The sequence below is a fragment of the Syngnathus typhle genome, linkage group LG15 (genome assembly GCF_033458585.1).
Source record: "Syngnathus typhle isolate RoL2023-S1 ecotype Sweden linkage group LG15, RoL_Styp_1.0, whole genome shotgun sequence".
Taxonomy (NCBI): Eukaryota; Metazoa; Chordata; class Actinopteri; order Syngnathiformes; family Syngnathidae; genus Syngnathus; species Syngnathus typhle.
Genome location: NC_083752.1, coordinates 11,021,460 through 11,032,132, shown reverse-complemented (window position 1 = coordinate 11,032,132; position 10,673 = coordinate 11,021,460). Strand labels below are relative to the sequence as shown.

General features: G+C 52.3%; 1 protein-coding gene and 1 pseudogene across 1 annotated transcript in view; both read right to left on the bottom strand.

Moving 5' to 3' along the window:
• Positions 1 to 1,379, bottom strand: part of LOC133168469 (neurobeachin-like) — a 30,884-nt gene extending 29,505 nt beyond the window's left edge. Inside the window, exons 1-2 of the mRNA XM_061300058.1 lie at positions 1,169 to 1,379; positions 905 to 1,058 (exon numbers count right to left, since the gene is read on the bottom strand). Coding sequence (XP_061156042.1) covers positions 905 to 1,058; positions 1,169 to 1,320 — 306 coding nt within the window. The 5' untranslated portion in view covers positions 1,321 to 1,379. The remainder of the gene's footprint in view (positions 1 to 904; positions 1,059 to 1,168) is intronic.
• A 3,108-nt stretch (positions 1,380 to 4,487) lies between these two features.
• On the bottom strand, positions 4,488 to 7,123 carry LOC133168468 (neurobeachin-like; annotated as a pseudogene).
• Positions 7,124 to 10,673: the final 3,550 nt, after the last annotated feature.

Sequence of the window (10,673 nt, the reverse complement as noted above, 5' to 3'; positions counted from 1 at the left end):
ATATGATGCCGCTTTTAAGTTGAAGGCAGTCGATTAGGCTCTTAACGAAGGAAATGGAGCTGCTGCGTGTACTGAAGCTGTTTCCTCTGGCCACAAGAGGGCACTGGGCTATATTTGATGACATCTTGTTGCGTCACCCCTTGCCAACTTTACCCCTGTAAGTCGACCCACTTATTTATTATTATGGTCGTCGTTGAGATTTATGCATGTTTGTATGTTTGCAGAGCTCCTTAAACTCTGTCTATAAACGTTATGTTAATAAAAGGTATGAGTCCCCAAAGAACCATCTCTTTCCTGACAATCTTCTTTGTGTATACTTTCTTACAAATGATAATCAAACATTAAAACACCTGCGGCTTATAGTCCAGGGCGGCTTATATATGAATAAAACAAGATTTTCCCCTAATTTTAGCTTGTGTGTTTTATAATCAGTTGCGGTTTATAGTCCCGAAATTATGTTAAATTTATAGACAAATGGTAGTTTTATCATCACGGAGGAGAGTTAGGGTGTGAAATCTTGTTTTCTTTTTCCTGGGGGTATAACAGAAAAGAACTGAGAAGCACTGGCCTCACAGCATCATTGCTCGAGTTTTTGTAATCTTTTTTTATCGCAGCTTTCTGTTTGTCGAAATAAACTTTTGTGGGTCTGCCAACACCCCGCGAAACAAAGACTAAATACGGTGGAGGGCTTTTTCTGCGAGGCTGGAGAGAGTGCTCTCGCTCAACAACAGTACCTACGTTCCTCAAATCATGAGAACGAGGAAGCCAATGGTCAGCCACGGCGCTCCAATTCAGACAAAGTTGTCTGTGACACAGATCGGCCGGTGAGTAAGAAAAAAGGGGTTCTTGTTTTTTTCACGAAGCACAACAGTTCCCCTTCCCGCCACAGTGCGACGCCACTTACGGAGGGCGAGGTGGCAGCGGACAAGAGCGGCAGGATGCCCCCGCAGGCGATGATGATGTTGTCCACCATCTGGGAGATGAGATGGATGGTGTTGTGCACAAAGATGATGTTCTCGTTGCTGTTGACAAAGTCCATCACCGACTTGGTGGAGTGGCTGCAAAGGAAAACATTTGTCTAAAACGCAATCTGCCAACTTGGGGCTGCATTTTCAATTTCACGTCCAATCAAAAAGGGCTGGTTGCAACACACACGGGAATCCCTCACCTTCTCCACACATGCACGTCGGTCTCCAAGGCAAAGAGGAGGTCAGTGAGCAGCCTCTGGTGCATGGGCGACCACTTGAACTCGGGGATGCGGAACATAGTGGTGCGAGGTCCAGGGCTGAACTGTCGCCTCTGCTCCTCTGTCATGGGCATTCCCCTGAAGCCGAGATCCACTCTGAGGTCTCGTTCCAGCTGGGCAGCGCCGCGGCTGTGCAGAGCCTGATGTGGAGAAGGAACGACAGCGCGTTACTTGGGAACAGACCTAGACGCCGTGAAGGCCGAATGCTTTGGCACTTGCCTGCGTGGTTGCTGCAGTCGATATCTTCTTCTCTCTGGCATCATCAGACCTCTCAGTGTCGGACGTGACGCTGGCCGTTTCGCCGCCTGACCTTCCTGCCTTGAGAGCCGCCATTTCGTCTTCTGCGCCTGTCACCCCGTCCCCCTCTTGGAATTCGGGCTGAGGCGACACCCGGTTCCGGGCTTCTGCGATCGAGCTGATGTCGGCCAGCGGGCTCCGGATCTTAAAAGGCCCGTCATCCGGGAGATCACTGGCCAACCCGCAGCCGGTCATGTGGGCCAGCAGGCTGAGGTCGTCGGTGGCGATGGTGCCGCCGGGCGGCGCGGGCTGATCCGGACTGGGAAGAACCAGGGCTTCAGTGGCCGCCAGTGTGGAGAGCAGCTTCTCATCGACCTGGAAGAACCTCAACATTTCAGACACTCTGGTTGTGTACCCAATGCAGTGACCATTAGCTTTATCCAGCGAGCGTGACCGCGCTGCACTTCTGGCGCAGACTCACCCATTTGTGTACCCAATGAAGTGGCCGTTAGCTTTGTCCAGCTGGCATGACCGTGCTACACTTCTGGCACAGACTCACCAATTTGTGCACTCAATGAAATGGTCGTTAGGTTTATTCAGCTAGCGTGACTGCGCTACACTTCTGACGCAGACGCACCCATTTGCGTACCCAATGAAGTGGCCGTTAGCTTTATGCGGCTAGCTTGACCACGCTATACTTCTGGCAGACTAGGTTACGTTAGCTTGTCGCCACCTGGCTGGTTGCCTAGCTAGCTAGCTAGTTGCCCCTCTGGTTGGAAGGCTTGTGAATGAATCAGATGCTTAGCATGGCACGCTGCCAACATACTGGACAACCACGCTGGCATTAGCCCGTCAGTACCTTACTGAAGAGGAATCTGTTGTTGCCGGGTACGCTGTCCTTGTCGTCGGCCAGCGTGATCAGGGGGCCCACGATGCTGCCGTTGTCATCCAGGGTGACACCCGAGAGGCCGAAAGCGGGTGGCGCCGCCACGGCTCCCTCGTCTTTGGGTACCAGGGTGCCGTTGAGGTTCTGCACCGCAGTGCAGTAGGTGCTGTCCAAGAGCGAATCCACCTCCACCAGTGGCCCGTCCTCCGGCGACCCGGCGCCGCCTGCTCCGCCGAGGCCTTCGGGACTCAAGTCCAAGTCATCCAGCTTGACCTCGGTGGCCTCCACCTTCTCGGCTTTGATGTCCACCAGCAGGTCGTGGACCTCCACCCGCACACCGGCGCCCTGCTCGGCGTCACTGCGCTTAACGGCGCCGTCCGCCAGCAGGTTGCGGGATGAGTTGGCGCCGGCCCCGCCCTCGCTGTACTCTGCCTCGCTCTCTGGCGTCTGAGAGGCGTCGTCCATCTCCAGGTTGCCATTGACAACGGGCGCCGGTGAGGCGGAAAGGCCTGAGATGGTGGAAACGGAGCCTTTCTTGCCTTTCTTCATGTTCTCCTCTTCTTGGCGCTGGTACTCCTCGTACATCTTAGCCAAGTACTCCTTGTGGGCCTCGTACGTCACCTGTGGCCATAGCAAGATTAACAGCGGTCTGTATTTGCCGGACAGGGGAGGAGGACGGCTCAGACCTTGGAATGCGCTATGGAGAGCGTGTCCACCCAGACTCTCCAGCCGCCCCACTCGTACTTGATGGCGTGGTAGAGCAGGATCCTGAAGATGTTGTAGACCATCTCTGCAATTTTCTGCTCCTCTGGATTCTTTGGGTTGATGTAGCCCAGGGAGAACATCCAGTCCTGCCACACCGAGCACTGCAGCAGGCAGCTGCGATCCACATGTAGCAGCGGCGGCACCCATGCATTAGCACATACACTAGCTGGTGCACCGTTTGGACGCAAACAACGACCGATGCTAACAGCAACAACAACGAAGCGGCTAGATCAAATGACTTCTGAGATTATCAGATGCCCTGGCAACTTGTTATGATCTTAGGAGTCAGAACTTGCTCTGCCTGTCTGGGAAAAAAAAGTACCGTCTGTTTTCTCGGCTGTTGCTGAAGAGTTTGATCATGTCAGACAGAAAAAGTCTCCTGACTTCCATCAGCTCGGAGCTGGGAGACGAATTCTTCAGCAGCGTGGCCACAACTTTCAGAATCACTGCAGAAATACACATGAGCAACAATAACCAGCGTTAGCCACGCAAGCGTCATGAGCAACAATAGCAGCATTAGCAATCCTTGCTCCGTGTCAGTGCTGAGCGCTTAGCACGATTTTAGTTACACTGCCGATCTTGACTCTTTTAGCCACATTACTGTGATCAAAATGAGCAATTTTGGCGTCACAAGCAACATAGCATCCGGAATGGAAACGCGAGGATTAGCGGCATTCGCACGGTGCGACAGAGTGAATGATGACTCACTGGGATTCTGGATCTTGATAGTGGAGTCCGGTTCCGGGTGTGGCTTGTGGACCACCTGCGTGCACACCTGCTCTGTCAGGATCTACAAAGGCCGAGGAAGGAGGCCACGATCAACTATCCCATTGCGGCCGGCGCTAAGGGGGCGCCTCATATGGTACAGCGTACCTCGTAGAGCGTGTTGTAGGTGGTGACGGACACGGTGTTGGTGTGCATCATCAGGCGCTCGCCAAGCAGTGTGAAAAGACTGTGAGTGTGCATGATCTCCACCTTCCGCCTGATGAACGCAGAGTATGAGCAAGCTTGCTATGTCATCTATCTGCGCCATAGGAGCATGTGAAGGTTGCCGCCTTCATAGTGAAGGCAAACTAAGCATAGCTAAGAAAATGACTGACTTGTGACCAAGGTGCTTGAGAAAGTATCCGAGCACTTTGAGGGCCTGTACTCGGATACTCTCGCTCTTGGAGGCCAGCAGTTTGCAGATCACCCTGCCATACACACATTTGCAGACATTGGTAGGATAGACCTCTTTTTCCCGGCGATGTTAGCTGACAACATCCATCTCACCTTATCCCATTCCTCTGGTCGAAGGCGGGAATCATGGAGGCCGGATGCTCAGACATGAGCGCCACCAGTAGCTGCAGCACGTCATGAATGTTCTCATCCTGGGTTTGTTGTGGGGTGGGGGCAATATTAGCTATAACAGCCATGTCAGCTACATTATCAATGTCAGGCACCTATATTTTAACAGCACCAACCTCGTGCATGGTCAACAAGTAGTTGAGAATACTCTGGAGCTCGTCTTCCTTCACACCCCGGTCCTAAAAACACACCAGCGGAGCATTTGCCACATTAGCACCAGATTTGCCCTTTGAGCACCATTTAAACAAGCTATTTATGCCTACCTTGAGAATGAGCTGTTTAAGGAAGAGGAGCATGAAGGCCCGCAGAGAGATTATCTCCTTTTGGGACGGCCGAGGTCCCTCTGAACACCCACACAATACGCACATAAATAATGCACTCATTTTTCATGTTGACATATCCATGAGTAAAGTAAGACAGGACGTGATTTTATAACACGTGATCTGTTTTATCATGAAATGATGAAAATTGGGTGCCCTGTCATACACTCATTTTATCATGAGTAGAAGCATGCAAATTCATTCCATCGCAGCACAATTCACTTGAGAAAATCAAGCCAAGCCAATCGAGCTTGGGCCGTTGCCTCGGCGACATAGCTTACCGAGGCCTTTGGGCGTGATGGCACTGCACTCTAGCGGGTTGACGGCCCAGTAGTAGTACTTGAGCGTGTGCATTAGCTGCAGTACGGTGCCCACGCGGCGGATGGTCGAGTAGATGGTCGCTGTGCCGATGAACTCCGACGACAGGTACGTGTACAGAGACAGCTGAACCTGTCAGAATTATGATATGCGACGTAACTATGGCAACATTTGACATTTGAGGTGGCCATGAGGCACTTCCACATTAAAACTCCAAAAATTGGAACCTGCAACACACGTCACAACTCAACTCAAGTGGACATGCACGCATGCACAGACGACTGACCTTGGCAGGTGTGTGAATCCAGATGGCAGCGTTGAACAGGACGTGGTCGCACAGCTGCTTGAGGAGCGGCGCCCCATGGGGCAAACCATCCAGGTACTTGGCAAAGGACAAGAACTGCTCCAGGACCGCCCGAGTGATGTGAACCCTAGACGACTTCACGCCAGAGCGGGAAACGTCAAGTCGGCAATTTCACCGGAGACTCGACTCATTTGCCCTCCATGAAAGGCAAAGCTTTAGGCGTACGATCCAGATTGATCTTTCCTCAATCTGGTCACCGCAGATTGTACGCCAAAAGCTTTGCCTTTCACAAAGGGCCGGTTCAAAGCTTTCACCGACCTTCTCCATTAGGTAGCCGATGACCAAGAAGCCCTTGCCTCCGAGCATCTGCTCTTGCATCGCGACGGAACTCTTGAGCAGCTCCACCAGAAAGGCAAGCAGCGTGGCACTGCAAAGACAGCCAATGAGATGGGACTCGGGAATCCGAGCCGATACGCGATTGGGCGACTCCCGACCACACGGCGGTGTCCACGCCAGCGGCGTCGTTGAGCTGCTTGTAGTCCAGCTGAACGAAGAGCGGGAAGAGGACCTGTATGCCGCCGATGGAGTGGATGGCGCTGTGTATGGAGTGTGTCACAATGGCTTTCACGTCCTGCGGTGAAACGGACACGATGAATACTACTTTCCGTGCATCAAAGAAAAAAAGCACATTCACGTGGACAGACTGCTATCAGAAGCTCCAAATAGAATTGTTTGGAATACAGATAATTGAGTGGATTGGATCTGTAAAGCGACAGCGTTCAAAATCAATCGATTGTAAATTCACCAAATATTGTAGAAAAGTAAAGCACGATAAAGGGGAGAGGAAAAAAAGAGAGTCAGCAAGGGACCTGCAGCATGAGCGCGTGTGGCGAGTGCACAAAGATGGAAGTGTTCTCTCGCGGCGACGACTCTAGGCAGAGCTGCGCATCGGTGGCCTTGGCGTTGTATGTGAAGGAGATGGAGCTGGCCAGCTTGCTGTCGTACAGAACCTGTTTGTGGTGCTCGGCCAGGTGGATGTCACTCTCCGATTTGAACTTGAACGTGCTCTGCAGGGGGTCAAAGGTTGGCTCGCAGGAACAACCAAATGGAATGATAGGCTTCGCCGAGCAGTAACTGAGCAAGCGCGATGACGCAACTGGCATTAGCACGTCCTCATCGCTCCATTATTCTTTTTATTTCTTTTGATTTGGGGCTGGCTATTTAGTTGCTCTGACCTTGTATCCAGGTCCAAGCTGGTGTACAGCAAAGATCTGAGCGGGGTTGAGCGCCTCGCCAAAGACGTAGATGGCACCCAGCTGACCGCAGAACACTCGGTTGGCGTCAGCCGTCTCAGAGGAGCCCAGGAAGCATTTGTCATAGCTCTGAGGGCCGCAAACACGGATCGAGTCATGTCATGACCACGGACCTCTTTCGTCAAAGCTGAGAGCGATGTCCAGTAAGCTATTCCTTGGATTGTCCCTCACGCTGAGTGGTTGTTGTTTGACTTCTTTTCTTTGTATTTGGCATTGACGCGAGCTAAAGCTAGTCCAAGGTACCATTAAATTGTGAAGGACAGTGCTTGTCTTACATCATTGGTGTTGACGTGCCAGGCCATGTCACCGTAGGAGACCAGCTGGCCGTTGACGTAGCAGCGGATCTCAGAGTTCCTCCAGCGGTTGTAGATGTGCACGATGCTGATCATGTACCACTGAAAGGCACACGGCCCGTCAGACAGTGACGGTAGCGGCTTCTTGCTCAGCATGTGCTCACCTTTCGTGGCTGGAAGTCGTACTTGACGCAGTGCTGGAAGCCTTTCCCTTTGGACTTGAGCGAGGTCACGATCAGACAGTTGCCCACAAAGTGCGCAGAGTAGCCGATGCCTTTGCTGGTGCGAAAGCTGCAAAGCAGAACGGCAGACGCTTGGTGGCCGAAGTGACAGAAAGAGAGGCAAAGTCGGAGAAATCATCCAGCGAGGCAACAACCTCAACACTCCATTCATCGGACTGCCGGCTATTGCTGGAAAAGGTTTTTGCGCTTAAAGGAGGCAAAATATCATCGTCACGCACAGGATGAGCGACGACAAGATGGAAGACGAGAGCGAGCGTGCGAGCAAGTGGCTGCTGTTTACAATAAGACGGAGCAGCGCGGGGGGGCCGTCGCTACCTGACAAACCGTTGCCGAGGAAACACACGTCGGACGCTACAGAAAGAGCGCTTGCGGATCAACGTCCACTCCCTTCCCAGGCCCGTTTCGATTTCCCGCCAACCCACCAGTAAAGGTATGGCTTGTCCTTGTCCACGTTGATGTTGTTGAGCGGATCCTGGCGGAACCACGTGTTGATGGTGAAGCCATTTTGGTACGGCCACTTTGCGATGGGCGGCAAAGCAATGGCCTGTGGGAACGCAGAAGGGAAGGAAGGCGCTGGTGAGCCGAGCGGGCACCGCAAATCCAGCTGGCGGCACCGAGTCGCAAATCACGTACTGCCGCGCTACGTCCGGGGAAGTTGAAGAAGGTGTCGGGGCCGTGGCGCTGAGGCATCTGATTCAGCACGGACAGCAACTTGATGGCGTGTCTGGGCTGCAATGTGGAGATTGACGTTTACAAATTGCTACACGTTCCCCCCCTAGGGTGGGGTGAGGAGGCGAACGCAGCCTGCGGCGCGACGTCACAACCCCGCTGCAGGCCACCGAACGATAAGACCCTCAATCACGTCTACCTCGTCAATATGGGAGCTAAATCCAGCCGTCTGCCTGTCGCGCAGGGAGCTTGTTTTAGCAATGAAGCTTTGCTAGCTCTGACTTTTGCTTTGCTTGCTTTTAGCGTTTGCTTCAGTAATCATCATCATCCATTTCATTTCGAATGCATTTTACATTTGCAAGACACCTCTCACAGTGCCACAGTAAAACGCACCGAAAACACAAAAATCTACAGTCAGCCATAAGACTAGTATGTGGATAAAAATGAATAAAGTTTCAGGGGTTGAATCTGTGGAATGTTTGCCGAGTGCACATAAAAAAAAATGTTTAAAGGTAAACTCATGTCATGAAGTAAACTCTAATTGCCAATATGAACTCTGCACACTCTGTATTGGCTTGACAACTTTGTAAGGATTGTGGAGACCCGAAAATGAACCCGAACGTGCCCGACGCGCTGGAGTGGGCCGTGCTCACCCAGACGCCATTGTCGCCCCTCAGCATGCTGAAGAGCAGCTTCAGCTCCTTGACGGTAATGCTGTAACTGGCCATCACGCCCAACATGTCCACCAGCAAGTCTGCAAGCACACGGGGAGCGCAAAACTGCTTTGCTACTTTCATCAGAGAAAAACAAAGTCTCCCCCCCCCCAATTGTTCAAAGAGGCGCAAATATTTGCCTAGGAATGTGTCAGCCCACCTGCAATCATGTCATCCACGGCGCTCATCTTCAACAGCACCTGCTGGATGAGGCCCACCTCAGTGCTGGTCTGCAGGTTGCGTACGCTCTTGCGCAGGATGGCGGTGAACATGCTCCAGATCTCTGCCTGGCACGTCACCTCGCAGTGCGAAAGCAGCTCCACCATGCAGCCGATGCTCTCCGCCTCTTGGATGATGAAGTTCATCTCCAGGTCGAACTCGCCACCCACCAGCTGAGGGGCCCAGAGCGGACAAGGTTGAGGCAAGGCTCACTCGGGCATCTTGGCCAGTCGATTTCCCCAACCGAAATACTCAACTCATCTGCCGCTAAGAAAACTGAGATATCAAGTTCAGATGAAATCTTGTCAACAATTCACGTCAATGACATGTTAAAAAATGCAGCCCTCTTAACTCTTTGTTAAATTGGTCAAATTTCAACCTTGACGAGATCTTGACGCTAAATTGTGAACCGTCACCACGTGTGGCCAGACAAGGGCGGAGAGAGACAGACATGAACACACGCACACACACACACAAAACAAACAAAAGAAGCTGTCAAAAGACATCTGCCTGGTTTGAAAATGGCCACCACCTTCCGCAATCTGAGCTGCTCCAACATGGTTCTGATAAATGACCTGGTGGCGTAATTCCTCCTGCGCTTGTGGGAGAGTGCAGCCTTCAGCCTCGACGTGCTTCACCGTACACAAAGTGGTTGCTGTGGTGACCGTCCAGCTAAGAGGACACACGCGTGGAGGTTATTAAAGTTTTTAAATGGAACCAAAAGAACCACGCGATGCAGCACACTGGGAGGTAAATGAATAAAATCAATCAATGAAGCACTGCCCTCATGAGAGTCACATTAGTGGTACAAAATAGGACTTCATACCATCAAGCGCCAAATGTTTTCTGAGATACATGCAGTCGTAATTTGGGTGACAGGGGGAGCAAAGCAGAAAGACCACGCATTCATCTTGTTCATCTTGAATGGGCTAGCCCTGACCTGTCCCCACCAAGCCCGAATTGGTCGTCGAAGGCTGGCTAGCCCTCAAGCGAAGAGTCCAAAAGTCCATTTGGCGAGGGCAGAGAGCGACCAAATGTCGCGGCCACGGGGCGCAACTTCCACGGTTGGGAATGGTGAGCAAATGTGATAGCACTCTTGTTTGTTGGTTTTGCAAGGGGTTCTCTAATCATGCCGAGGCGCCTTGAGCGCCGACGCTCTGCGCTCGCCGCCAAAGCAAACATCCTCCAGCAAGACTGCCACGCTGTCAGTTCGGCCATGCCGACGGTGCGTCTTTTGTAGGGCTTCAAAAATAAGACGCTCCTTGTTTCTGCAGCAATGGCGATGTTAAGAATACCACCCCGGCACAACGCCGCGTCAAAATCGGTTTCGGAAGGCTGACGCATCAGAAAAGGGAAGAATGGCGCAACGTGCGCAGCCGCTGCGCTCATGCAAATGGCGGCGCTGCATCAAATGAGCCATTAGCGCCATTAGACTGCTCGTCCACAAGGCGCACACACCCCGCTCTCGGCAGCTGGAGTGGGCACTTTTCTGCGTCAATACAGCGCGAGAGGCGATAGAGGCTCTTGTGAACGCCGCGTCACATCACACATTCCGCACTTAGCGTTTGGCCAGGTGGGCACTGCTGGGGGGGACTCCAAACGGATACTTTACTGCATATCACATATCAGACTGCATGGTCTTTGTGACACGATACATTTTATGCTCTCTGCTTGGGTTGGCACCCAATCGGACCAACACACATTGCAGTGCAGTCGTAAATGTCCACCCGCTACTTGATTGGCCCAAGCGGCTTAGTCACGCTAAGCCTCGTCACATGCCGGCGAGAGGCAAACAATCAAC